Source organism: Larus michahellis, chromosome 26, assembly GCF_964199755.1.
Source record: "Larus michahellis chromosome 26, bLarMic1.1, whole genome shotgun sequence".
NCBI lineage: Eukaryota > Metazoa > Chordata > Aves > Charadriiformes > Laridae > Larus > Larus michahellis.
This window is the reverse complement of record NC_133921.1, coordinates 1,960,865-1,987,821: the sequence shown is the minus strand read 5'-3', so window position 1 is coordinate 1,987,821 and position 26,957 is coordinate 1,960,865. Positions and strand designations below refer to the sequence as shown.

The 26,957-nt window shown below is 58.8% G+C and overlaps 2 protein-coding genes across 5 annotated transcripts; one reads left to right on the top strand and one right to left on the bottom strand.

Annotated features, from left to right (window-relative positions):
• Nucleotides 1-526: 526 nt before the first annotated feature.
• Nucleotides 527-23,788, bottom strand: ARHGAP35 (Rho GTPase activating protein 35). Of its 4 annotated transcripts, XM_074567370.1 has the most exons (9): nt 23,645-23,788; nt 22,025-22,051; nt 21,044-21,144; nt 9,751-13,655; nt 6,145-6,289; nt 4,743-4,820; nt 4,290-4,421; nt 3,770-3,875; nt 527-3,598 (listed from the first exon to the last, which is right to left on the bottom strand). In XM_074567370.1, the coding sequence occupies exons 4-9, from the start codon at nt 13,444-13,446 to the stop codon at nt 3,235-3,237; spliced, it is 4,521 nt and encodes a 1,506-aa protein (XP_074423471.1). In that variant the 5' UTR covers nt 13,447-13,655; nt 21,044-21,144; nt 22,025-22,051; nt 23,645-23,788; the 3' UTR covers nt 527-3,234. The 4 variants fall into 4 exon arrangements, with proteins under 4 accessions (XP_074423471.1, XP_074423470.1, XP_074423474.1 ...); XM_074567369.1 differs by lacking the exon at nt 22,025-22,051; XM_074567373.1 differs by lacking the exons at nt 21,044-21,144; nt 22,025-22,051.
• AP2S1 (adaptor related protein complex 2 subunit sigma 1) lies at nt 23,746-26,101 on the top strand. The gene is made up of 5 exons (XM_074567377.1): nt 23,746-24,143; nt 24,946-25,095; nt 25,365-25,478; nt 25,611-25,670; nt 25,794-26,101. The coding sequence occupies exons 1-5, from the start codon at nt 24,141-24,143 to the stop codon at nt 25,893-25,895; spliced, it is 429 nt and encodes a 142-aa protein (XP_074423478.1). The 5' UTR covers nt 23,746-24,140; the 3' UTR covers nt 25,896-26,101.
• Nucleotides 26,102-26,957: the final 856 nt, after the last annotated feature.

The following is a 26,957-nucleotide window of genomic DNA, read 5'->3' as shown; positions in this document are numbered from 1 at the left end:
CCATTCCCAGTTTGCGGCTGGTTCCCAGTTTGCGGCTGGTTCCCGGTTTTCGGCGCCCCCCCCGTTCCCAGTCCCGCGTCCCCATTCCCAGTTTGCGGCCGGTTCCCAGCCCTCGACGCCCCTTTTTCCAACTGCTTTCCCCCAGTTTTGCAGCTGGTTTCTCCCAGTCCCAATTTGCACCAGGGGACCCAGGGGTCCGGGACAACCCCCCCCGACACCCCCCCTGACACCCCCAAAAACGCTGCAGCAACTCCCGAATTTTTTTTTTTTTTTCTCGTCTTCCTCTTTTTTTTTTTTTTCTTTTTTTTTTTTTTTTCTTTTTAAATTCAGCAGTAAAAGGGCCCGGCCGGACCCCCCCGAGCGTTAAACATTTTTTTGTTTGTTTGTTTTTTTTTTCTCATGCACTAATCGCATCGGCCCTGGAAAATACCACAAATTGTTAAAAACGTCCTTAAAAGAAGCAGAAAAAAGGCAACGTCTATCACCAAAAACTACGGGGGGGGGGGGGGGGGGGGGGGGGGGGGGGGGAGGGTTGTTTTAGGCCCTAAAAATACAACGACCGAACCGTCAGCGCTGGCACCAACCCCCTGCGTCGGCTCCTTTGCCAGTGGGACCCCCCCTGCCCACCCCCCCCCCCCAAAAATTCAAATTTTATTTTATTTTTTTTGCAGAGGAACGGAGTAAAGATGGGGGTCAGGGTTGTTTTTTTTCTTTTTTGGGGTCGAGTGGTTTTGTTTTTTTTTTTTTTTAACGTACAGCGGGGGGGAAGAAAATCGCTTTTTTTTTTTTTAAATTATTTAAACAATAACTTACGGCCTTTTTTAAAAACTACTATTTTTTTTCTGATACCACATTCCTATAGCGTTGCAGTGTTACCCCCCCCACCCCAAAGAAAAAAGGGGGGGGGGGGTTGAAAAAAAAAAATCCCCAAAATCGGGAGTTCTGTCCCGAAACCGCGCCGCGATGCTGCAGGCGAGCAGGAGGGGGGGGGGCCGCAGTGAGCAGGGAAATGCTTAAAATGTAGTGTTTTGCCCCATTTTTTTGGGGGGGGGGGGAGGGGGGGAGCAGCGACGCATCTGTCTTCCCCTTGGCGTTTTGCCCAATTTTGCCTTTTCCCCCCTCCCCCCCCCCCCAGCACCAAAACCAAAAAAAACCCCCAAAAAAACCCAAAAACCCACCCCCACAAAAGGCCCCTCTGGCTGCACCGAAAGGCACCAAACCCCCCCCACCCCAAAACCCCCCCCCCCGGTTCTTCATGGCAAAAAAAAAAAAACAAACCCCAAACCAAACCCCTCCCCCCAGAGGTTTTTTTTTGTGTGTTTTTGTTTTGTTTTTGTTTTTTGTGTTCCAGTTTTCTGGGTTTCTTTCTTCTTTGCCTTTTTTTTTTTTTTTGGCCAGTTTTATTACCCAAAAAAAAAAAAAAAAAAAAAAAGAGAGAGAGAAAAAGGCGGCGGCCCCGTATTTACACCAACACTTTTGTTTTAAAGCACGAGACTGGAGGAACTTGGGGGGGGGCGGGGAAAAAAAAAAAAGCCCTTTTTGGGGTATTTCTGTGGGCCGGAGGAGCCCCCTCGGGGTTGGGGAGGGGGGGGGGGGGGGGGGAGTTGGGCTGTATTCATCATTTTTGGGGGGGGGGGGGGTGGGGGGGAGTTGGGGCGTCTTAAAGTGCGAAGAGACCCAGGAGGGGGGGCAGGAGCCTTCCCCGTGCTCTCCCAGTGGTACCATGAAAATCCAGTTTAAAACCGCGCCGGTGCCGGGAGGATGGGGGGGGGGGGCGGGGGGGGACAGGGTTGGGGGGGGGGGAAGGACCCAGCTGTCCGGGCACCCCCATCCCCCAAAGCCAGAGATGGGGGGGGGGGGTGAGGGTCTGAGCCCCCTTTCTTGGGGGACCCAGGCGTCCGGGCGCCCCCCCCCCGCCCCCCCCAATCCCCATCCCCGTCCCCAGGCGTCCTCGCCGCAGCCAAATTCCGGCTTTCCTTCCCCAAACCGAAACCCGTCGGCCCAACCCCAACATCAGCATTGGCTTTTCCGGAGAAAAACCCCAAATCCAGCCAAAAAGGGGGTGGGGGGGGGGTGGGGGGGGGGCAGCGGGCCTCACCCCTCCCCTCCGGTTAAGTGCTTAATGCCAAAATCCTGGGAGAGGGGTGGAAACACGGGGGGGGGGTCCTGGCCAAAAGGCCGCGCCAGGCGCCCACCAAGGCTTGGAGGGGGGGGGGGGGGAAGGTGGGAGCCCCCAGGGAGGTCCTGGGGTTCACGGGACGACTCCCGGGGTGCGTCGGGCGGCGTTGGGAGGAGCCTGGGGTCTTCTCAGATGAGTCTTGGATGCACTGGGTGAGCCTGGGGACGTGTGGGACGAGCCTCGGGGCACAGCAGAGAAGCCTTGAGCCCCGCTGGACCACGTTGGACGAGCCTCGGGCCGTGATGGACCACGTTGGACAGGCCTCGGGCCGTGATGGACCACACTGGATGAGCCTCGGGCCATGATGGACCACGTTGGACGAGCCTCGGGCCATGATGGACCACGTTGGACGAGCCTCAGGGCACGTCAGACAAGCCTTGGGCTAAGCCGGACCACTTTGGCCGAGTCTTGACCTGCGCCGAACAAGCCCAGGGCTGTGCCGGACCACGCCGGATGAGCCTCAGGTCCCATCGGACAAGCACCAGCCCACGCCATATTGCACGGAGTGAGCTTCGGGCTGCACCGCAGCGCGTCGGATGAGCCCGGGGCCACGCTGGACCACGCTGGGCGAGCCGGGGCTGTGCCGGATGAGCCTGTGGCCACGTGGGATGAGCTTCAGACGGCGCCCGGTCCTCTGGGATGCGAGGGGGTTGGGTGGCACCGGGGCCGAGCTGAGAAGTCCAGGGGCAGCCGGAGAACCGTCCAAATCTGCCGAGCGCTCGGCAGGCGGGTCCGCCTCCGCTCCATCCCGCTGGTGCCGGATCCGCTCTTCAACTCCCTGCCCCAAACCGAAAGGTGGGGAAAAAAAAATCCTCCTGGGGCCCCAAGTCTGGCCGCCCCGGCGCGCTTCCGCCATGCCCAAGTCTGCGCCGGGGCAGGAGAGGGCGAGCCCAAGCTCGGCGCTCGCTTCCCCATCTCTGCCGGGCACCCCAGACCAGACCAAGGTTCGTGCGGGTTTTTTTTCCGGTTGGTTTTTGTTGTTTGTCGTCGTTGTCGGTTGGTTGTTGGTTGTTGGTTTTTTGTTTTTGTTTTTTTTCCTTTTTCCCGGCGCCGGTTCACAGCGTGTGCTGCTCCGTGTGGAGCTGGGCCGGGAGGAGCGGCGGCTGGACGGGCGACTGTGGCGATGGCGGTGGGGTCCGGGGCGGCGAGGGCTGAGCCGTGGCCGGCGTGGCGGGGAGGAAGGGGGCGCCGGGGGGAGCGGCGGATGGAGAGCCGGGAGCGGCGCTGGGGGGCTCGAGGATGGGCCGGTTGTAGAAAAAGAAGGGGCACTGCTGGATGAAGAGTTCGATGATTGTCTGGTAGGTGCGGGTGGCCGTCAGGGCGTCCATCGTGCTGAAGTCAGGTCTCATCAGGGTGGGCCAGAAGCAGATGGAGAGGTTCTCGCTGGTCATCAGGTTCACCCGGTGGTTGTGGCTGACCCTGCGGCGGGAGGGAGGGGACAAGGGGCCGTCGCTGAGATGCCATCGGGGACCCCGACGGCCGGCGTCCACACCACCCAGCTGCGGAAGTGACCCCCCCCGAGTTGGAGCACCGGAGAGGGTTCGGGGTGCTCCGGGGCCCTCCCCACCTCCTGGGAACCCCAACACCTACTTGTTCAAGTGCCCGATGACGTATTTGAAGACCTCGTAGTTCTCCTTGGGAAACTTCCTCAGCACCTCCTTCAGCGCGTGGAGCTTCTGCTCCCGGTCATTGATCTCTGCCAGGAGGGAAAGGGGAGTCAGGGGGCTGCCGCGGCAGAGAAACGCTGGCTTGCGGGAGCCCCCCCCTGCCGCAGGACCCCTCCCTTTTATCTTTCGGAAGAGGGGAGGGATTTTTGGACCGACTGCTCGAGCAGATCATCGGTCTTCCCGAAAATAAACCCGGGTGAAAACATCCCCCCCAACCCCGGGCTGCTCACGGGCACGGGATGGCGCCCGGCGGTGACGCCACGGCAGAGCATCTCCGACCAGAAACGGCCTCGGAGGGTGCCAATTAATAAGGAGATGGGCCCGCAAATGGGCTTTTACGGTACGGATTAATGAGACGCGCCTGCAAACGAGCTGGTGCGGTATGAATTAATAAAGAGATGGGCCCGGAGGAGGGTCGGGACCCCCCCCCGGGGCATACTCACTGTGGGCTTCCACCAGCTCCACCTGCATGGTGTAGGGGACCAGGGGCTCAGGCAGCTCGGAGAAGAAACTCTTCATGGCACCAGCCACGGTGTTGACGGTGAAATCCTTCTCCGCCAGGTCCAGCCCGTGATCTGCAAGGGGAGAAGCTCCGGGTTACACCCCCAGGGGGGCCGGGGGGTTCACCCTGAAGCAGAAAACCGCCTCCAGCCACCGACCCGAATCTCCGCCGGAGCGAGAAGCCAAACTCCGATTCCCAGCGGCCGAGGCAGCGGCACGAGGGGACGAAACCGGGGGCAGAAAAATGGATAAAACACCCAGAAAACCCCCGAGAGTCCCGGTGCCCGGGGTTATAAAAACAACGGGGGTTTGGCGTGTGGAACCACGCTTCCATCCTAAAAGCCGCTCTGGAGTTTTCGGGGCAGGAAAGGAGGAACGCGGGGGGCAGGCGTTACCCTGGTCGAACTGCCGCTGCAGGCTCTCCATCTCCGACTTGTTGCCGCTCACGCGATAGATGCCTTCGGTGCTCAGCCCTGGGGAGGACAAGGAGCAGGCGTCAGCGCAAGGCGAGCGTGGGGAGATGGGGGGGGGGGCGGGGCGGGTGGCTTTGGGGGGAAAAAAACCAAAACCCAACCCCTATAAACCCTTGTTTATAGGCATTAAAACTCATACGTATCGTTCGCTGCCCAAAGCCCGGGGGCGAGGACTCCGCTCCTCCAGGAAATCCCAGCTTAATCCCAGCCCGCGATCTCCTCCCAGCAGGGAGGAGTTCGCGCCCCCCCCCCCCCCCCCGCCCCGTTTATTATTTTTAACCTTTTTAAACCCAGCGCCCCACAGAGATTTTTTTTTTTTTCTTTTTTAATTCAAAACTGAAGAGTTTCGGTAAGTTCACGCCAAAGTCGAACCGACCCGCTTGAAGCTCCGCGCAGAATTTCTTGCCCCTGATTTATCTCTTTACCCCACACCCCGCCCCCCCATCCTATTTTTTTTTTTTTTTTAAACAGGGCTCCTCCAAACCTGGATTTCCGGTGATTTATCCCCAGGGTAGCGTTCAACTCGTGGCACCGCTTCGCACCAATTTTAAGCGTCAACGACAAACTCAAACGGCGGGGGCACAGCCGTGACGCCGACGCCTCTTGCGCACCAAGGCACCTCCGCCCAAATAATATTCTTTTTTTTTTTGGTGCACGGAGCCGGGGGCGGGGGGGGGGAAAGAAACGCAAACCCCGTCTCCCCAAAGAAAAATCGCCGCCGGGATTTTCCAGGTGGAAACCAGGGGGCGAGGCGGCACCGGGTGTTTCTTCGCGGATACGGCAGCGGCAGCGGCTTGCGTTTTGCCACCAGCCAAGAAACAAAAGACGCCGCAGGAAGGGGAAGCACCTGCACCGCGTCGCGCTGCCTCGTCTCCCCGCTACGGCTACCTGAAGCAAGAGCCTGACGGGGAGGGGGGCGGAAAAAAAGGCTTCGGGGAAAAAAAAAAATTAAGCCTGGAGCTTATTTCAGCATTAATTAGGGTTGCCGGAGGCTGGAAACTTCGCGCCGTGGCCGTCGACATCAACCGCCCGGAGGGAAAGGCGCGAGGCGGAGTCCCAAAAAACGCCTCCCACCTGGAGGCAGCCAGGGATCACCTGAATTATTTCAGCCCTTCGCCTCCGAAGCTGGGGAGGGAAGACGGAACGCCCGAGGCCGGCGGTTCTCTGGGCTCGCTCCCTTTGCCGGGTAATAAGAAAAGATCCAGAGACGATTTTTACACCTTCCCAGAAAAAAAAAGAAAACAAACCAAGGCGACCCGAGCTCGCGAGGCCGAAGCTCGTTGTGCCCCGGCCTGCGACGAGACTTTCCCCCGCTGGCTCTTACCTGTTGCCTCGATGTACTCGATGCACCTCTCGATGAAGATGGGGATGGGTTTCTCCGGAGTCACGACGTTGGTCAAAGGCACCCCGAAATAGTTGCTTTCCCACGTCGTCTTCGTGATGGACGGCCGAGGCTTGGGCTTTGGTTTCTGCGGGAGGGATCAGAGCAGCGTCGAGGGGTTAGTTATCCCAATGCGTTATTATTTACCCCGAAACATGTTACATTACGTATTATTACCGTTATATTATGAATAAGATGCTTAATCAAGCAGGCTGCCACTATTATTTATTCAAGTGAATTATTGTCATCAGGAATAACTTATTTCTTCGAGGGAGAGGTGGAGACGGCGGCTACGGACGGGGAAAACCGCTTCTTCTCCCTTCCCCGCCCCGGGACGTTAAACCCGACGAGCCGAGGGCTGAACGGCCAGGCCCGGGGGATGGCGGTCAGCGGAGTAAAGTCTAGTTGGAGGCTGGTGCAGGGCGGTGAACCCCGGGGGGGTCAATCCTGGGCCCAGTCCTGTCTAACGCCTTCGTCAACGATCCGGACGACGGGGCAGACGGGACCTTGGCAAGCTTGCGGCCGACACCAAAGCGGGAGGAGTAGCTGATACCCCAAGAGGGTCATCCTGCCGCCCAGAGGGACCTCAATGGGCCTCACAAAGTTCAACAAGAAGAGGGGCAAAGTCCTGCCCCTGGGGAGGAACAACCCCAGGAACCAGCACAGCTGGGGGCTGCCTGGCTGGAAAGCGGCTTGGCAGAGAAGGACCTGAAAGTCTTGGTGGGCACCAAGTTGACCACGAGCCAGGGAGGTGCCGCAAAGGCGGCCAACAGCGTCCTGGGCTGCGTAACAAGAGCATTGCCAGCAGGTGGAGGGAGACGATCCTTCTTCTCTGCCCAGTGCTGGTGAGGACGCGCCTGGAGTGCCGGGTCCAGTGGTGGCCTACGTGTCTCTACAATGGAGACACGAACACAGTGGAGACAAACCTGGTGGCATCGCAATACATGAAGGGGCTTATGAGATGGGGAAAGACTTTGACCAGGGTCTGCAGTGACAGGACAAGGGGTGACGGTTTCCAAGTGCCAGAGGGGAAGGTTTGGTTGGACGTAAGGAAGAGATGTTCTACGATGAGGGTGGTGAGACACTGGAGCAGGTTGTCCAGAGAAGCTGTGGATGCCCGATCATGGGAAGCGTCCAAGGCCAGGTTGGACGGGGCTTGGAGCAACCTGGTCTGGTGGGAGGTGTCCCTGCCCAGGGCAGGGGGTGGCACTGGGTGGCCTTTGAAGGTCCCTTCAACCCCAACCCTTCCGTGACTCTGTAGACAGTGCTTGGAGCAACCTCATCTAGTTGAAGACGTCCCCACCTACGGATCTTTGAAGGTTCCTTCCATCCATCCCAACCCATTCCATGATTCTATGATCAGGATTTTGGTGCTAAACTTCAAGGAACGCGTAAATAAACCCCGCAACGTCACTGAAGCAAAGGTGGAAACCCAAACGCCCCTCCAGCCCAGGGGCACCTGCCACCGCACGCTATTCCCGTCGGCAAAATGAAGAGGAAACTGTGACCCACAAATAAATCCCCAAAATTAAGGGGGAGCAATTAAAATGCCGGGCGCCACTATTAAAGGAGCATCCGCTGCCCGGCCACGTCCCTCCGCTTCCCCTTGGAAAAGGGGACGCGCAACAACAACACGCTACGGGACCGAAACCTGAAAACGGGGGCTGGAAACCCAAAAAAGCCAGTTATAAACCCAAACCCGCCAGCTGGGACCCCGTCCCCAGCCCCAGTGTGTCTCTGGCCCCATCCTCCCGCTGCGCGGAGGAGGAATTCATTTCGCTCCTTCCTGCCCGGCAGACCCTGGCAGGCGGCTCTCCCTTTGTTTCCAGTGGAAATTAATAAGGCCTCTTAATTAGCCTGATTGGTTTTGCAGCAGCGGGAGGCTCCGAGCAGGACGTCCGGAGGTTGCCGCTGCCCCCCGCGGCCGGGAGCCCCCACTTCCCTTCCTCCTCCTGCCGCTCCTCTTCCTCCCACCCGCGCCCGAATGTCGGGGCACACGCAGCGTACGCGCCCCCGCAGACGGGTACATCGCAGCGCGGGCACGTACGTGCGTGTATACGCTGCGCGGGCGCACGCGTAGGGGCATAAGTGTAGAGCGCGTGTCTATACGTGTGCGTGTAAGACAGGTGCGCACCATGTGTGCATGGCGCACACGTGCGTATCTGCACGTGTAACACGCCTGCATGCATACATGCGCGTAAACACAGCGTGTGCCCGCGCGTCCGTGCGTGTACCCGCGTGAGCACGCACGTGCGCGTCCGTGTGCATGTGTACACACGGGGGGGCGTTTGCACGCGCGCAAACACACGTGTGCAAGGCGTGTACGTATATATGCACGTACAAGGCTGTGGCCACAGCGCGGGCGCGCGACGTGCACACCCTGCTCCAGCTGAAGACGGCCCGTGTATAGGCCCGTGTGTGCGACGCACGTAGGCGACAGCCGTGGGTACGTGTGTTTAACATGCAGGAGGCGTGTATGTTTAACATCGGCGTGTGACGCACACGTGCCTGTGTGTATGCCGCATGTATGATATATCTGCACATATACGACATTTGCATCTGTGGACGTATACGCGCGTACGGTACGTTTCTGTACTGGGGGGGGGTTGTGCGTGTCCCGTGGCAGCGCCGGGCGTTTCCGTTCCCACGGACCACGCGAGCACGACTTGGCTTCTCCATCGCCACCCACACGCCAGAGCCGAGACGGCCACCACGGCCCAGAGCGGGCAGAACGCCCACCGCCAGCCCAACAACGCGCTCCGGGCTCTGCGGTTTTGGCAGCCGACCGTCGGCCGTCCGCACACCGACCACCGGGCGCGAAGGCTGGCCTTTGGCACACCCTCCTTTGGCCAAGAAGTCCAAAGACGACTCAACCACGCAGCGCTTCGCACCGTTTTCGCTCGCTAGAGAGCGGATCCGACATCACGCCAGAGAGCAGCGGCGAATCCAGGTGGATTTAAGGCTGGTTTTGTAGTGGTGCGGCAGCGTGACGCCTCTAGAGAAGAGCCACCCAAGAGCGGCACAGACCACTTAGATGTTTCCTCAACTTCACAGCACCTTCTCCGGGCGAATACCTCGAGCTTCGCCCTGTTTCTTTAAATCACGCTATGCCGACAGTAGTGACCTCACTACGTTCATCCACGTTAAAGAGAATTTACGAGGCAGCTGGAGGCCGTGTTTGAAAGCACCCACATTTTGGGTTAACTGTACCTCGAAACGCCTAACTGACGAGCACAAAACAAACTTTCTCCGAAGCTCATCGCGAGGACAAAGTCGTCAAGAGCTGAACGCCCACGGTAAAAATGACAGAGGTGATTTTGGCACGGGGACTGCAAGTTCACGCGGTCTGTGCCAGCGGCGAGTTAACGCAGAATTAAAAAAATAAAACGAAGAGATTCTGCACTCACTCTACTCCCCAGACGAACAGTAAATACGTGAAAAACACACCGCGAACGTGACGGCGAGGGCTCCCGCCCTCGTGCAGGCTTTACGCCTGGCCTTAGGTCCCGACCTCCACCCCGTGAATCCCACCAGAAAGCACCAGCCTACCTTCGTCGTCCTCCTCAGGCTGCGCAGGATGTTCCTCCTCCTCGGATCTTCCCCATCGGCCGTTTCGTAGGGGATAGCGGCGTTATCACCTTTATACCCTTGGGAAGTCTGGTCTTCCTCTTTCTTACGAATGGGTCCCAGCTCGTCATCGCTCCCAACGCTGAAGCTGGTTCGGTAGCTCGCAAACCTGCCCAGCCTCGTGCAGCGCGTCCGATAGAGCACAGGCTTGCTAACGACCGACACCTTGCGGCCCCGCTCCAGGGAGCTGGTGTCCATCTCGCTGTCCGAGCCGTTGCCGCTGCCGTTCGACTGGGTTTTGTTAATGTTTCGGATGGTGATGATCTTGCCCTGGGTGCTGTCGTGAGGCACGGAGTAAATGTTCTCCTCCTCGTTTCTGGGTTTGACCACGGCATCCATTGGCTCGGCGTAATCGGAAGGATCGAAGCAGTCGGCGGGCAACCAGCTACTAGAAGACACGGACTTCCTCTGCCCGTCCCGATGCCCCTGCTCCAAATACGACAGGTCCCCCTTCGTGATTTCATAATGCACAGGGGGCTTTGGTTTCACTGGAGGAGGTACTTTGTTGTTCAGCTTGCTTTCAAAAGTGCTCATGACAGAAATGAAAGACAAGCTGTCGTTCCCCTCCAGCTCCATGGAAAGCTTCGAGTGGTCTTTGGGCAGGGCGGGCATGGAGGTGTCCTCTCGGAAGGGGCTGTAGGTGGGGGGCTCGACGTCCTCCTCCGAATCCTGCAGGTTGGAGTTGCAGAGAGGGGAGCCCGCTCGAGGCGAGTTGAACACCTCCTCCGTCGTGCTGCAGGCTTCGGCCACGTTGTCGTACATGTGGGTTGCTTCAATGATGTTTTTTTTCTCCACCACGTCCTTAAAAAACGAGTGGAAGATCTCCAGCTTGTGCTGTGGCTGGCTACAAGGTATTGTGGTGAACTTGCCGTCGATCTCCTGGGCGATCTCCTCGCCCTCGGTGAGCTGCTCTCTGCTCAAGTCGTTGTCCAGGATGTCTATGGAGCCGTCCGTGAGCGCCACGACCTGTATGGGGATGATATCCTGCACCTCGCAGAGAAAGGCACGTAGCATGGCCAGGGACGCCTTGCGTTTCGCTGAGTAAAAGACGATGTATCCGTGGACGAGCCGGCTTTTCCGAATGCTAAAGGAGGAATGGTAGGAAAGGAGGGAGAGCTCCATGCGCCTCTTGTGCGGCCCGATGGACAACTCAAGGAGGACGGAGCTGCTGCTGCCGCACTGCGAAGGTCTATAGGTCTGGGACTGCAGGATGGGTAAGAGGATGTCATCTGCGTTGAAGGGATCTCCACACATCAAGCACATGACGATCCGAAGGTCGACATCCGCCAGGTCTTTGATGCTGGAGGTCGAGCTGACGAGGTTTAAGTTGCGTTTCGAGTCCAGCAGCCCCTTCAAAACCTGGCTGATCTGCTTCTCGTTGATGTTACGGCCGTACCCAATGCCAGCAGACGCAGGGTCTAGAAAGACGCACTGCAGCTTGCTGGCGATCTGCTGTCCCTGCTGTATCAAGCTGTGTAGTGTCTCGCCACTGGTGTCCCCCCTCTTGTTAACGAGGATGAGCGTCAGAGGAAGATGAACCAAGTGATTATCCCTCCTGCCGATGGTCGACTCTCTGCTCTTTTCGATGCTTTCCACCACGTAGGACAGCGACTCCTTTGAGTTGTAAAGGCAGAGACAACCGTGAGGCTGAAAGGTGGGTGTCTGGAAAGAGTTAACGGGAAGCCGGACGTTGCCCTCGATCGGCCTCAGGGACAGCTCGTACATCTTACCTTCAATCACGTACTTGTCGTCGTTGGTGCAGAGCGCCCGGATCTCATTGGCCAGCTCGCGCGCCAAACCGTCCTTGCCGAGGATCACCAGATTGATCCTGTCGATGTTGGAGTCCGAAAGCAAGTTCTTCTGGTTGCGTTCGGAGGGCCTGATGAAGCGGGAGCTGATCAGGTGCTCAATTTTAGAGTCTACGCAAACCGGGCAGCTGGGACACGTTTCCTTTGTTGGGTGGTACACGAAGTGGATGTGCTTCAAAATCAGGGCATCCCGCTCAGCCTGCAGCTTCTGCAGAGCTTTGAACCTTTGCTCTTCACCCAAGACATCCTGAATGACGCCCATTTTCTCCTTGCTGGGTTTCGCGTCGAGCTCCAGTTCGTAAAACAGCTCGGAGTACTCCAAGAGCAGCTCCTGAAACTCCTCCTTTGCCTTTTCTATAATCTGTTTTTGGTGCTTGCTGTAGATATCCATATAGATAGACTCCTCCAGCCACATGTAAAAATCCTCGTTCATAATGAAACTGCGCGCTTCCTCCCAGGGCTTCCCAGGCGTGATGAACGGGGAAGTCTCCAAGTTTTCTTTGAAAGCTCTTCTCATTTCTGCCCTTTTCCTCTCGTTCCTCAGCTTTTCTAAATGAGCTTCGTAAAGTTGCTCGGCGGGCTGGGTCTCCATCAGGTCGAAGGGAATGCGCTCATTCTCCATGTTGTCAATGTGGCTCGTAGCATCCCAGGGCGTCTCTTCCAGGACAATGAACCATTTCAGAAAGTCCGGCTTTGTCTCCAAGAGCTTCTCCACTTTCACGCGGCTCAGGTGATCTATTTCATCCAGGTCTGGGATGAGGGCTTCAAATGCTTGAGGAAGCATGGCGAGATACATCTTCCGCCGGCGCTCTATGTGCTCCTGCTTGAGGCGGTGGACGTGCTGCAGAAACAGCTTTTTGGCTTTCTGCGTTCCTTCCAGGTAGACGTAATCCTGATACTCTGGAGAGGACTGCATCTTGCGGTTCACGTTCGACCACGTCTCGTTGTGGTTTTTGACGATGCGGCTGACCAGCCACTCATACTTGTCTTTAGCAGCAGCTATCTGTTGACTTTGCTGTTTCAAAGCTTCGAAGTAGGGGATGATTTTAGTCTTTCCCCGGCTTTTATCAATCAGCTGCACTAAGGTGCTGAAAGCCAAGTCAATGTTCACATTGGATCTAGCCGACGTCTCCACCACCTGGAGGTTCTTTTTGCTTAAGGCAAAAGTATGTGCATCCCTAATGTACCGCTCCACGCCTTCGTCGCACTTCGTCAGGACCACCACGATGGGCTTTTTTGTTTTTGCTAGTTGATTGTAAAGATTTGAAACGAATTTGAGCTGATCATCAAAGTTCCTGTTCATACCCCTGCTGACATCAATGCAGAGAAGAAAGCCATCTACCAGCAGCTTTCCATCCGGCATCTGTTTTTGTTCAAAGTCCTGTTCCAGCCCGAGCTGATCAGTGCAAAAGTACATGAGCTTTTCAGCCGACGCCAGTTTGGTCGCGGCAGCCCTCTTGATATAGGGCTGCAGGGCCGTGCTGCGGTGAGGCTGAAAGGTCTGGTCATCGATAAACTCCGTCTGCTCCACAACATGCATTTTACATTCGACGCAGTCCTCCAGGGAACGCACGACTTCCCCCCAGTAGAGGAAGTGGTCATTATTGACCACCCTCCCCCCAAAGTCACTGGTGCTGAGAACCGAAGTGTGGTCCAAGTGGAACTCATCCGCGCTGGGCCGTACAAACCGGTTGCAAAGGCATGATTTCCCAATGCCGCACTGCCCCTTCTCCTTCTCCGTCCCAGACAATCCCACCACGCTAATGTTATAGGTGGGAATGCGGACATCTTGCTTTCTTGCCATCATCATCGTCCACACATCCTGTCCCAGTCAACCGCTTCCGAGAGGATCAGTGTTGCCGGCACTCGCCGCGACTCGGGAGCTCGGTGGAAGGCGGGGTGACAGTTCTCAAGCCAGGCAGGGTGCCGGGGCAATGAAGTTCGTCGTTCCCATCCTTTACGTACCAGCGGCGCTTCAGTTCTTGCCGGTCCCTGTTGTCGGACGGCCGACGTCTCCCCCTAGGAGAAAAGAGAAACAGCCATCGGCATTTCAGCTCAGGAACCCCAAACGGACCCAATTCCGCCCCTACCATTTTATACGCCTTGCACTTGAACGCTGGCGCCAAGGCCAGGGAAATACCGGCGGCGGCGAAGAGGCACCCGCCGCAGCATCCGGCCCGGCACGAACCGCAGCGGGCGCAGCTTCCCCATCGTCGCGGCAAGTGGTTTGTGAGCGCAAACCACAAGGCGACCGCATCGCCAAGGCAGATCAAGGTCAGGGTCTGCCCCTCTCCGGGCTGGGAGCAAGAAAAACGGGTCAGCAGCGGAGGGAAGAGACAGGGGGACCCCCGGCGGGGCCGGTGGGAGAGGGCTCCCTTCACGGGCGTTCCCAATTCAACGCTGAAAAGAGCGAGTGAAACAAACCCTCCTGTCTTTTCTTTGCCTTTGGACTGAAGATCAAGCGTAGCGCAGGCTTAACACCCGGTACTGGGTCTACCGGGAGGATTACCCCTTCGCTCCTCGCAGGCAGACGGGAGTCTAATAGCATCGGAACAGTTCAAAAAAGAAAAAACGCTTTGAAGAGGCGCCCAACATGCCCCCAACATCAGCTGATAGAAGGAATTCCTCCCAGAGGGAGCAGCGCTCAAGGGAGAGGTGATCCTAATTTCTGCTCTTGAAACCACGAGGGCGCTGAGCCCCTGGCCCAGGTTGCCCAGAGAAGCCGTGGCTGCCCCATCCCTGGAGGGGTTCAAGGCCAGGCTGGACGGGGCTTGCAGCAACCTGGTCTGGTGGGAGGTGTCCCTGCCCATGGATCTTTGAAGGTCCCTTTCAACCCAAACCCTTCTACAACTCTACGGATGGGGCTTTGAGCAACCTGATCTAGTGGAAGATGCTCCTGCCCATGGCAGGAGAGCAGGACTGGATGACCTTTGAAGGTCCCATCAAGCCAAAACCTTCTGCAATTCCATGAAACACGGCCGTTGAGATCATTTGCTTTACAATCCGACAGCGGAAGAGTTTTCGGCTTAAGGCAAAATCAAAATTAACTCGCGTGCAGCTGACACCGTGGGTCGCTGGAACAACCCAAGGAGCACGGCCTTCCACAACGTCTCCTCCGCTTTGATGTCTGGATGGTGCAGTTCTACCAGTTCCCCAGTTGGGCTGAATCACACGACAGACAAAGGCTGCTGCAAACCTGCCATGCTGTCGGGCGCTTTGCTTTCAGAAACCTACCCTCGTGTTCGTTTGATCTCAAAAAAAAAAACCAACCCCCTCGTTTCATCCCTCCACGAGGTCACCCACGTCAGCCGGGTCACCGGGTTACGTGATCCAAAGGCCATGAAGAAGTAGTGGGTGTTTGTGCTTAAATGCGAGGAGTTTGGGCATTTCATGTCTGCAAACCCTTGGATCTTCCACAGACGCTTTATTTCCCGCGGGAACGTCCCTTATCGGCCACGCGTGTCACCCCTCAAGGTGAGACTCCTGCAGGTAAAAGGGCGTACCAGCCGCAGCACCGGTGCAATGTAAACTATGCTGCTGAGCCGCTGTCAAACCTTTAATTACTTCAAATAATTACTCATCGCTCAATTTGAAGGAACGCAGTTACTCCCCGGGAGGCTGGCCGGGGCTCAGGGCTGCTTGCACGGCTTCTGCTGCTGCTCTGCCAGGAACACCGCTCTTCCTCACGCATTTTTCCTCAATCCTTGCAGTTTCTCCCCATTTCGGAGGACGAGCCTGCACCCTGGCAAGACACCAGCGGGCCTGGCTTACCCTGGGCGCCGTTTTAACTGGTTTGTGTGACCGGCCCGACTGCCGCGGCAGCTGGGAACACTGCACAGGCACCAGGACACAGGGATTCCCTCTGGGTTGTCTGTTTTCTCACCGCGTCTCGGTCGAGGAAAGTCTCCGAAATGGGTCGTTTGGATCTTTGCAAAGGTCGATTTAAGCTTTTAACCATCTGGGTCCGAAACGCTTAATCTCGTGCAACAGATGGGCTATCCTTGGTCAGACGGCACAACAAAGCGCCTTCCCGGCCGTGCCCGGCCATCTCGCGGACGTAAAATCACTTTCCCCAATTTTCTGCAAAAAATAAACCCCCCCTGGAGCTGCGGGGCTGCTGATTCCTGAGACCAAACCTGCAACAAGCAAAGGCAACGACGTACCGAGCATCCAACAAGGGGAAGGAAGGGCCGGCACAGAGGATCCTGCGCTGTTCCCCGCGTTAATCCTCAGCGCAAAGCAGGCAATTTATTAACAAATTGCAGGATGTCGCTTAGGCCGGGCGACAGCATCATCCAGTGAATTTCTGACGAATTTGAAGAAATTCAGGTTTTCTGTTCTCTTTGCGTGGTGGAGAAGCTGCCTTTTTCTCCTCCGTTGTCAAAACTCCAGGCGCATACGGCTGCAAAGCGTTTCCACGAACAGATTTTGGGAGCAAAAAGCGAATTCCAGCGGAGGCAGCTCCTTTGGCTTCGCACCGTCGCTTTTAGTCCTGCTCGCAGTCGCTTGCACCAGTGTTTCCCATGCTGGCCAAAAGCAACAGACTGGGACATCTGAGTACACCGCGGGCGGGGTTTCCACAACAAAATTATAGAAATTAGGTGTGGATAGAGTAGTTAAAAAAAAAAAATCACCGCGCATCCTATGCGACTCCTGAGAGTCATTCCCCCGGCTTCCTCCTGCGGGTCAGCTTCATACCTTTAAAATTCGGCATGAAGAAAAGATGCGAGGTTTCAGAAGCGCAGCGGCAGAAGAGCAGGTTTCGGGGGAGCGCTGGGACGTGCGGTGGGATCCGTCCTGGCTGGGCGCACGGGATCCTACCCATTTCCACCGTGTTTTTTCTGCTCGCGCTGGGAAAGCAGCTGGAGGGATCAGCCTGGCGTCGGGATAAGGAACCTACCCCCAGATCCAGACCCGTGAGCCACGGAAAGCATGGCACCCACCCCGCGGAAGGCTTTTGGGTGCCCCCACACTCACGTCTGCGCGTCCTCAGCCCCCTGTTCCACTCAGCCTAGCAAAGTGATGTCCTTTCTCCTCTACTTGGGGCGCAGCAAGGGGAAACCCGGTGTCAAACGGCGCTGGCTTTCGTTTTCGCCCCTAAATCCCTGAGTCAGGAGTTACTCATTTACAACACAAAGTCCAGCTGGGAGGACCAGGAAGAAGAAGGGACCCGCTCTGTTAATTCCCAGCAAAGTTGGGGGAATTCAGTTCTTGTTTCCTCTTAAGAAGCTGGCAGCAGACCCAAAGACAAGGAAAAAAAAAATCAAACACAAACAAAAAACCAAACAAGAAGGTATTTTCCACCCCCAGATACCTGAAACCTGGGTACAACCGGCGCCACCAGCGACGACAGCTCACGCAATCCCTGCTGCCGATAAGCCTGGGCGGCTGCTGGCGCTGAACCCGGCTTCCCGGGCCAGTCCCCGGCGCTCGCTGCGTGCCTGTGTCGCAACAGCCCCAGAATTAATAGGACGTTCAATTAAACAGCTTCCCAAACGCTATTAACCCAGAGACAAAGCTTTCTTCGTGCTCTTTGCGGTGCTCACCAGGGTCACGAAGGCCCCGGTGGGTGCTGCGGGAGGAAAAACTCCGGCTTTTGACTAAAAAAAACCCCAAGGGCAGGGGACCCAGCGGCAGCACAGACGCTCGTCATTTATTTAAGGGGAATGACCCGCGTGTTGCAGCTCTCCCCAGGTCGATGGCATCCTCTTCCTCCTCGACTCACTGCCACAGGCAGCCGGGGGCACCAAGCGCTCCGCACGGCATGAAGCCACAGGCTGAAATAACGGCAGAACCGGCATTCCCGCTGGGAAACCGGGGGAAATTTAAACCCAGGGTGCAAAGGGTTTAAGGAGACAAAGCTCCGTCCTCGCCTGCACCTTGTTTGCAGAGCTGGACCGCAGCCCACCACGGTCCTTCACCCAGAGCCCCTCTGAAGTCTGCATTTTTAAGTTTAGCCCACCCGTTTTAAATTAAATAAGCTAAGGCTCTACGTTAGAAGGCGGGCTAGGCAGAGAGGAAAAGAACTGGCAGCCCCTCAGCGCCTTGCGGGGACATGGGGCACCTCCAGTGTGCTCTTTTCTGGGGGTATTAGCCAAAAAAACTGCCCAGTGACGGGGTCCCCTAGAGATGCTGCTGCTCCTCCAGCTCTGCACCTCCCTGGCTGCCCGTTAAACGACCCGGCGCGGCGGACGCTAAACCTACAGTCACTCAGTCCTCCGCGTGCAGCATACCTGAACTTGCTCTAAGCTTTAAAAAAAAAACAACAACAAAAAAAACCCAAAAAACAAAACATCCCCCAACCCAACCTGTGAACCTTAAAAACGGGAGGACCGCATTCGGCATTCCCTCCTCCGGGGAAGGCACGCGGCACAATCCCACCCCATGGCAACTGATTCAGGTAGCTCGGAGCCAGCCGTGCTCACCTCCGGCATTTCAGCAAGCCCGGCCGCGGTGGCATCGAAGCGCCGCAAAACAATCTGACAGCTTAAAAGGGTGTAAATACCTGGCTGGGAGCCAAGCAGCTGGGGCACGCTCTCCCCAGCAGGGCCACCACGTCCCTCCAACTAAAAGGAAAAGGGGCGGGAGGGGACATAAAGACGGTGGTTAAACAGCGTCTCGCAACGAGCGGGCAAAGGATTTTCAGCAACGAGGTGGCACCCCGGGAGCATCTCGCACCATGGCGGAGTGCATCCGAGTCCAGGATAACATTAAGCAAAAATAAACACACCTTGAGGCTCCAACCCCTTTCCAATAAACTGCTATTTATCCATCGCAAGATAAATACCCTAGGCAGTTATCCCCAGCAAAACAACAGAGCTGGGGGGAGGGGGGGGAATAAATCTCCATCTAAAGTGCCATTTCTTCTCCTCTAGGTATTTAAAAGTTGCCCCAATGCCACCTTCAACACGGCACACTGTAACTCACAAAAGGCTTTAATGACAATCCAGTAACCCTGAGACAAAAGGCGAAGGTCAAGTGCTGCCAGGACGGGGAAAGGGATGCGCAGTGCTGGGGACCACCATCGTCTGGGCTCACACCTTCCCCTCCTGCAGCTCTCACTGCCAACGAAGCGCCGGGCAGCTCTCGCCGACCCCCTTACGGGGCTTGTTTTGGGGTATTTTTCGGCGTGCCAGCTGCGGAGACAGACCTGTTCTTTCACTGGCTCTCCCCGGACAGGCAGGAAGGAGTGATGGGTGACAAGGCACAAGCTCCCCGCGGGGACTCATCCAGCGCCCCAGTGAAAGCACACAGCCTGCAAAAGAGCGAGCTTCTCCCCTAACGAAGGGCCTTCACAAACAAGCAGACGCCCCAGCGTGGCTGCAACCCCCTTCCCCGGCCAAGGCCGGCTCCTCCAGCGGCACTCCTGGCAGGAGAAGGGGAGGGACCAGCCCTGAGATCGGTTGTTAGAAAGGTGGTCTTGGGTTGAGTCGTCGGCTCCACCAACGGCTTCACGAGGGCTCGGACTGCAGGGCTACGCGTACACACCTATATGTACGTATGTACACGCGCGTGTGTGTACCTACAGAGAGAGAATCACGGAACAGTTTGGGCCAAAGGGACCTTCAAAGGCCACCCAGTGCCACCCCCTGCCCTGGGCAGGGACACCTCCCACCAGCCCGGGTTGCTCCAAGGCCCCTCCAACCTGGCCTTCAACGCTTCCCACGATGGGGCAGCCACAGCCTCTCCGGGCAGCCCGGGCCAGGGGCTCACCCCCCTCATCGCAAAAAATGCCTTCCTCGCGTCCAACCGAACCCTTCCTCTGGTGGTTTCAAGCCGTTGCCCCTCGTCCTGTCACCGCAGCCCCCGCTCAAAGTCTCTCTCCATCTTTCCTACACCCCGTTAGGCACCGAATGGCCGCAGCGAGGTCTCCATCTCCTCTCCAGGCTGAGCAGCCCCAGCTCCCTCAGCCTCTCCCCACAGCAGAGCTGCTCCAAGCCTTCAGACCGTCCCCGTGGCCTCCTCTGGACCCACACGAGCAGGTCCGCGCCCGGCTTGTGCCGGGGACCCCAGAGCTGGATGCAGGGGGGGGTCTCACCGGAGCAGAGGGGGAGAATCCCCTCCCTCGACCTGCAGCCCAGGAGACGCTTGGCTTCCTGGGCCACGAGCGCACGGTGCCAGTTCCCGGCGCCCATGTGCCACCCACCAGCGTCCCCACATCCTTCTCGGCAGGGCTGCTCTCCATCCCTCCCTTCCTCCCTCCTCCAGCCTGCGTTGGGACGGCGGTTGCCCCCAGCCAGCTGCGGGACCTTGTTGAACCTCACAAGGTTCCCGTTGGCCAAGGTCTGCAGGTGCCTCCGGGCGGCAGCTCTTACCTTGAGGGTACCAACGGCACCACTCAGCTCGCCGTCATTTGCAATCTCACTCTCTAGGTCACTGATGAAGGTATTGAACAGTACTGGTCCCAGTACGGACCCCTGAGGGACAGCACTCGTTGTTGATCTCCAGTTGGACATTGCGCCATCAACCTACGCACGCAGACATTTATATATATCTATATTTATGGATCAACCGAAGCCCTTCCCCGGGGTGTTGCCACCAACAGCCCCAGAGGCCTTCAACCCAACCAGGGCAAAACCCAACCAGAAACACCTCCGCAGCAGGGATGGAGCCGTCCGTCCCACCCAACCCGAGCGGTTAACAGCTCCGCCAACAGCCACCTCACTTGAGAAGGTACCGGAGCGTTAATCACCCTGCCCTGCCGGCCAGCAAACTCAAAACTCATGTTCAAGGAAAATAAACTGGGGCAACATCCAAATGAGTCAGCAAAGATGAGGCCAAAGGATGTCAAAGTCATAGAGATCCCTCAGTAAAGGAGCAAAGACCAACTGTTGAGTCCCAGCCTGGCTGGCCAAGCGCTGGTGTGCACCAATTAAGTGGCTAGAAGATGACTAATTAGGCTTCAAACCCCGCGTGAACGCAAGCATCACCTCCCGCAACCGCCACACCGAAACCACGCGTCACCATAAAACCCGCTTTTTTTACCCAGTTCCCAACTGCAATCGCAATAAATCCATTTTCCTTCAGAAAAACGAACAGACCTCGCTGCCCCGACCGCTCACCCACCTGAACTAAGCCAATTCACCCCAAAATGGGGGTTGCTGTCACCCCAGGGCTGTCAGACAGCCACGGGCATGAACCCTGGCACGCACCTACCCTGATTTTCCTGCTTTCACTGGAGTTCGGAGTCAGGGAGGGAAGATGCGGCCGCCAGGAGGGATGGATTTCAGCTTTTATCTTATCGAGTGTCTTTCCGTAGGGTTTTACAGCCCCGCCGGACGCTCCCAAGCCAAACGCCTGGCTCCAGAGCGGACCAGCTCCTCTCCCACTGGCACCAAGAAAACCCACCGTGGTTTGGGGGGACGGCAGAAAATTTTCTGTGTTAAGTCCCATGTGAAAACACGGACCTCTACGAGATGCTCGCAATCGTGTCACGCTGCTCCAGAGAGGACAAGCTTCCAAACCGATATCCCCAGAACTACCTCGGAGCCAGGTAAAGCCCAAACCTCTGCAAAAAAAAAAAAAAAATTAAAAAAAATAAAAAAAATCACCATTTGCTGATGCCTCAGGACAGGCGATGCCGCAAGCGTGGGGGGAAAACCCACCCAATGAGCAGACGTGGATGGGGAGACACAGGGTGGGAACCGAGGCCGGCTGGGCAAGAAGGGGCGGGGGGGGGGAAGACAGAAAAAAAAAAAAAAGACTGAAAAAAACCCCAGAAGAGCAATGCGGGTGTGGGAGAGGAAGGGAGAGCCGGAGCGCAGACACCGACCCTCTCCGGGAGATGCTGCTGGCACCACGCTCTGGCAAAGATGCCACTCCCTGAATCCCGTCCTCCCGAATCAGGACGAGGAGATGCCCGAGCAAGGAAAGTCCTAAAATCAGACGTTTCACACAGCTCAGAATCACAACAGACCTTTTTTTTTTTTTTTTAAGGTGGCGAAGGGAAAACTGAAGCTCCCTGAAATTCGGAGGCGAGCGGTACTGCCCCAAAACACCCAGGAACGTGGACAGAGAAAGGGGAGGGATATAAAAAAAAAAAAAAAAGAAAAAAAGAAAAAAAGAATTTAAATTTATTTTCCCAAGTGCCACCAAAAGCCTGACAAAGTGTGTTACCCTAATTAAGCTTCCCCAAATCGGGAAGGAATAAGGCAAGCGGCAGGAGCCCCAGCACAGGAGCAGGCATCCTCCGTGGCACAGCCTCGGCGCCCAGCTCAGCACCTTTTTGGGATTTTTGTTTTAAAAATCAAGCCATTTCTCAAATCTGGCCCCGGTCGGCGGGGAGAAAGCAGAAATCAATGAATTCAGGCCATTAAAAATTACATCACCAGCCGGCCCGAGCACGCGTCAGGCCCGTCTTTATCTCTGCGGATTTAAACACCAATTACCAGCGGCTCGTGCGGATACAGCAGCTCCTGAAGGGGGGTGGGGGGGGGAAAGGAAGAAAAAAAAAAAACACCAACCAAAAATCACTATCGAGAAATCAAAGCCCCCATTTCCGTTAAAAACCCCAAATATAAAGAATCATTGTGTGAAGCTTAATCTCCCAGCGAACGCCTTAACCGTTTCCCCGGCCCACAGCCGGCGCCGTCAATTTATTACCAAATCAAAAGGCGCTTTTTTAATTGCCGGTGGGTATCGCCGCATCCACGGCTTCGCTCCGACCGGCACCGGTGGGACTCCAACCCCGTCTTGGAGCCGGGTGTGTGTGTGGGGGGGTCGCTGCCGGTGCTGGAAAAACTGGAGGAACGCGGGTTGGCGGAACAAGATTTTGGAAACAGGACGGAAAAAATGAAATTGGGGGTGTGGGGGTGTGTGTGTTTGCCACCCAAAAAGGTGGATGCTGGAGACACCCCCCCCCCCCTCAAGAAGAGCAGGGGGGACACCCTGAAAAGGCTGCACACCCCAAAAACCAGACTGTGGGTGCAGGGAGGGGATATCCACCCCCCTTTTTCTTAGGGGGAGGGGGATACGGGCTTGCCCCACGCTCTGGGGCGGGCTGAGGAGGGGAGAAGCCATGCCCGATGTGTGGGGGCCCCCCAAGCCACAGCCCCCTCCATGGAACCCCTTCGCAGGGCCACAAATCTGGGGGAGGCGGGGGCTGATGTCTGCCTCCCCTCCCCCAAATGGGGAGACAGGGTGATTGCACCCCCCCAAAGTGGGGCAGCAGCCCCCCCCCCCCAAAGGGGAGTCCTTGGGGCTGGGGGGAGAAGCTCCCCAAGCTCTTAACGCTGTGGGGGGCTGCAGTCCCGTCAACCCCTTACTGGTGGGGGGTCGCTGATCCATTCGGGGGGGGAGTCTCCCCTCCTCCCCCCTAACTTGGGGGGGGCAGCCCCCCCCAAGGGATCTCCCCTTCCCTCAGCCTGGGGTGGGGGGGTCACCTTGCCCGTAAGGGGAGGCGGGGGGGGGAGTGGGGTGTCTCCCCTACCTCCTCCCCTCAAGGATGGTGGGGGGGGGTGTCTCCCTTCCCCAGGTCCCCTCCCATCAAGGGGGGGTGTCTCCTCTCTTCTAAAGGGGGGGGGGTCTCCCCTCCCATTAAGGGGAGGGGGGGGGTCTCCCCTGCCAGGACCCCTCCCCTAAAACTGGAGGGGGGGGGATGTCTCCCCTCCCCAGAGGTTCCCCCCTAAAGGATGGGGAGGGGGGGTCTCCCCTCCCTGCATCCCTTCCATTAAGGGGGGGAGTGGGGGGGGCGTCTGTTCTCTCCTCAAGGGGGGGGTGTCTGCCCTCCCAGGACCCCTCCCATTAAGGGGAGGGGGGACTCCCCTCCCCAGAGGGTCTCCCCTTCAGGATGGGGGGGGTCGCCCCTCCCCTTACCGGGGGGGTGCCTCCCCCCGCGGACCCCTCAAGGGGAGGACCCCCCCAGCCCCGGGATGAGCCACCCATCTCCTCGCCGAGGTCCCGCTCCCCTTAGGCCGCCCCCGCCAGAGCTGTGGGCCGGCGGGGGTGGGGCGGCCCCATTGTTCCCGACCGGGGACCCCCCCCCCCCTATACCCGGGACCGCTCCTTACCGTGGCGGCGGGCCGGGCCGGGGGCGGCGGGCGGCGGCGCCATGTCGCCCCTCGGGGCGGCGGCGGGGGGCGGCGGGCGGGGCGGGGGCGGCGGGGCCGCCGGGGCGGGCTCGGCCTGTAATGGCGGCGGCGGCGCCTGCCTTCCTCCCCCTCGCCCTCCCCCTCCCTCTCCCCCTCCTCCCCCTCCTCCTCCTCCTCCTCCTCCTCCTCCTCCCCCTCCCTCCGCCTCCGCCTCCTCCCGCGCGCACGGGGGCGGGAGGGGGGGCGTGCGGGGCGGGAAGGCGCATGCGCCGCCCGGAGAGGTGGGGAAGGGGGTGTATATCCCGGCATGCCCCGCGCGCGCGCGAAGACCGCTGGGAATTGTAGTTCGATCTGAACAGCGCTGCTCACGCCCTCCGGAACTACGTGTCCCGGCGTGCACCGCGGCCGGAGCGTATATCCGGTGGGACGGGGCGGGACGAAGCAGCGCCGCCGTGAGGGGGGGAACGGGACAGCCATGGTGAGGAGACGGGGCGGCTCGCCCGAGGCCTGCGGGCAAGGGGCTGGGGGCTCCTCCGACGGGGTCTGGCGGGGAGAGAAGGCCGTGGGGGAAGGGGGGTTTGCGGCGTCCCGCGGGCGGAGTGGCATAGGGGGGGTGGGGGGACTCCTATGGGGCATCCCGTTTTAGTGTCCCTATAGGGAAGGGCTTGGGGGGGGCACCTGGAGCCCCCCCGGGGCAGAGCAGCTTTGGGGGGGGCTCCTGTAGGGCATCCCGTTACAGTGTCCCTACAAGGAAGGGCTTGGGGGGGGGGTACTGGGGGTCCCCAGGGGGCAGGACGGCTTGGGGGGGCTCCTATGGGACACCGCGTTATAGTGTCCCTATAGGGATTGGCTTGGGGGTGGTACTGAAGCCCCGCCCTGGCCCCCCCCCCCCCCCCATTGCCCCTGTAGGAAAGGCCTTGGCGGGGGTACTAGAGCCCCCCACATGGGGCAGGGTGGCCCGGAGGGGCTCCTATAGGGCACCGTCCTTTAGTGTCCCTATAGGGAAGGGCTGTTGTGGCGCCCGATGGGACGAGGCATCGTGTGCCCCGTTATAGCGACCCTACAGGGGAGGCCCTGGGGGGCAGAGCAGGGCAGTGGTGTGCCCCATGGCGTAGAGCAGCTGGGGCGGGGACGGGATGGACGCTTTATAGGGTCCCTATACAGAGACACTGGGGGGGGGGGGGCACAAAATACTCTCAAAAAAGGGGAAGGGGAGTAGGGATCCCCTGCTCTGCCCCCCCCTAACCCCCCATTTTGCACCCCCACCCCCCCCGGCACAGATCCGCTTCATCCTGATCCAGAACCGGGCGGGAAAGACCCGCCTGGCCAAGTGGTACATGCAGTTCGACGACGACGAGAAGCAGAAGCTTATCGAGGAGGTCCACGCTGTTGTCACCGTCCGCGATGCCAAACACACCAATTTTGTGGAGGTAATGGCCCCAAAACGCTCCAGTTGCGCCCCAAATCTACACACCGCCCCCCCTGCATTTTTTTTTGGTTTTTTTTTTTTTTTTTCCCCTCCTGACCAGGAGGTGAGTCTGGAGCGCCAGGATCAGCCTCGAGCCTGAGCGCTGCGGGTTTCTGGCCCTGCTGGGCTGCGTCCCGCTCCTCCCAGTTCCCCCATTTTATATGTTTTCCCCCCCCTCCCCGCTCCTCCCAGTTCCCCTTTTTATATGTTTCCCCCCCCTCCGCTTCCCAGTTCCGCAACTTCAAGATCATCTACCGGCGCTACGCGGGGCTTTACTTCTGCATCTGCGTGGACGTCACCGACAACAACCTGGCTTACCTCGAAGCCATCCACAACTTCGTGGAGGTGAGGCAATACCCCCCCCTGCCGCCACCCCCCCCAGGCCCCTGCTCCCCTGGCTTTTAATTACTGCGGCTGCCCTAACGAACATCCCCTCGTTATCGCCCGGCTGCATCCTGCCTGTCCCGCCCCCCCCAGGTCCTCAATGAGTATTTCCACAACGTCTGCGAGCTCGACTTGGTCTTCAACTTCTACAAGGTGAGGAAAGAGGGTCCAGGGAGTCCCCTCCTGCCCCAGGGGGTGGGTACTGGGGGAGGCCCCAGGCGGGGCTCCCGGGGGTTTGGGGCCACCCCCCCTCATGCCGCTGGGGCCTGGTTGCAGGTCTACACGGTGGTGGACGAGATGTTCCTGGCCGGAGAGATCCGGGAGACGAGCCAGACCAAGGTGCTCAAGCAGCTCCTGATGCTGCAGTCGCTGGAGTGAGCTGGGACCAAACCCCCCCCCCCCTGCCCCCAGCCCCTCCTCCCCAGCCTTCCTCCTCTCCCTCCTCCTCCTCGTTGGACCCCCCGGGGGGGTGACACGGGGCTCTTAGTGTCATGTGTGTCTCCCACCTCCGTGTCCCCTGTCGTGGCGTTGTGAATAAACGTGGCTGTGATGTGCCGCGGCCCCCACGCTGGTCGGGGGAGGAAGACCTGCCTCCGCTTCAGCACAAAGGCGGCGGCGGGGGGGGGCACAAGCCGTGTCCCATTCCCCCTGACTTTGCTGCGCTGGGGGTGGGGGGCTCGGCTGGGCCAGCGTGGGGCCGGGGGTCAGCGTGCCCCCCAGCCCCCTCCCGCTCCTCTGTCTGTGGCCCTGTCCCCGCAAGGGGGTGGACGAGGGACCCTTGGGATGGCCCAGGGGATTTCGGGGCTGGCCAGGGACTACTGGGGGTACCCCGGGGTGGCTTGGGACAGGTAGAGTGGCAGAGGGACCCCCAGGAGTGGGCTGGGGGGGACCCCAGGATGGATGGGTGGGTGGATGGGGAACTTCTGGAGTACACTGGGGACTCCTGGGGGCACTGAGGGTGGCCCAGGGACCCCCAGGGTGGATCGAGGACCCCTCTGGGGGGGCTGGGGGGACCCCCAGGGTGGATGGGAGCCCTCTGGGGGGTCTGGGGCTGGCTGGGGGGACCCCCAGGGTGGATGGGAGACCGCTGGGGTTAAGTGGGGACCCCGGAGCTGGCCAGGGGTGGCCTGGAGGGACCCCCTCCCCCAGGATGGCATGGGGCCCACAGGATGGATGGGGGGACTCTTGGGGAGCCTGGGGGTGGCTCAGGGTACCCCCAAAGTGTCCGAGGACAGGCAGGGTAACAGAGGGACCCCCAAGGATGGATGGGGGACTCCTGGGGACCCTCAAGCGAGGGACTGCCAAGGTGGACGGGGGACACCTGGGGCGAAGTGGGGATCCTGGGGCTGGCCAGGGGATGCCCAGAGCGCCCCCCCACAGGATAGCACAGGGACACCAGGGATCCCTGTGTGTGTCACCGCGGGCTTTGGCACAAAGAAG

Coding starts and splice junctions, on each gene's coding strand:
- AP2S1 (XM_074567377.1), top strand. Junction 25,096..25,364: donor AACACACCAATTTTGTGGAG/GTAATGGCCCCA, acceptor TCCGCTTCCCAG/TTCCGCAACTTCAAGATCAT. Junction 25,479..25,610: donor CCATCCACAACTTCGTGGAG/GTGAGGCAATAC, acceptor CGCCCCCCCCAG/GTCCTCAATGAGTATTTCCA.
- ARHGAP35 (XM_074567370.1), bottom strand. CDS start 13,446: ATGATGATGGCAAGAAAGCAAGATGTCCGCATTCCCACCTATAACATT. Junction 4,422..4,742: donor GCAGCGGCAGTTCGACCAGG/GTAACGCCTGCC, acceptor CTCCCCTTGCAG/ATCACGGGCTGGACCTGGCG. Junction 3,876..4,289: donor GGAGCTGGTGGAAGCCCACA/GTGAGTATGCCC, acceptor CCCTCCTGGCAG/AGATCAATGACCGGGAGCAG.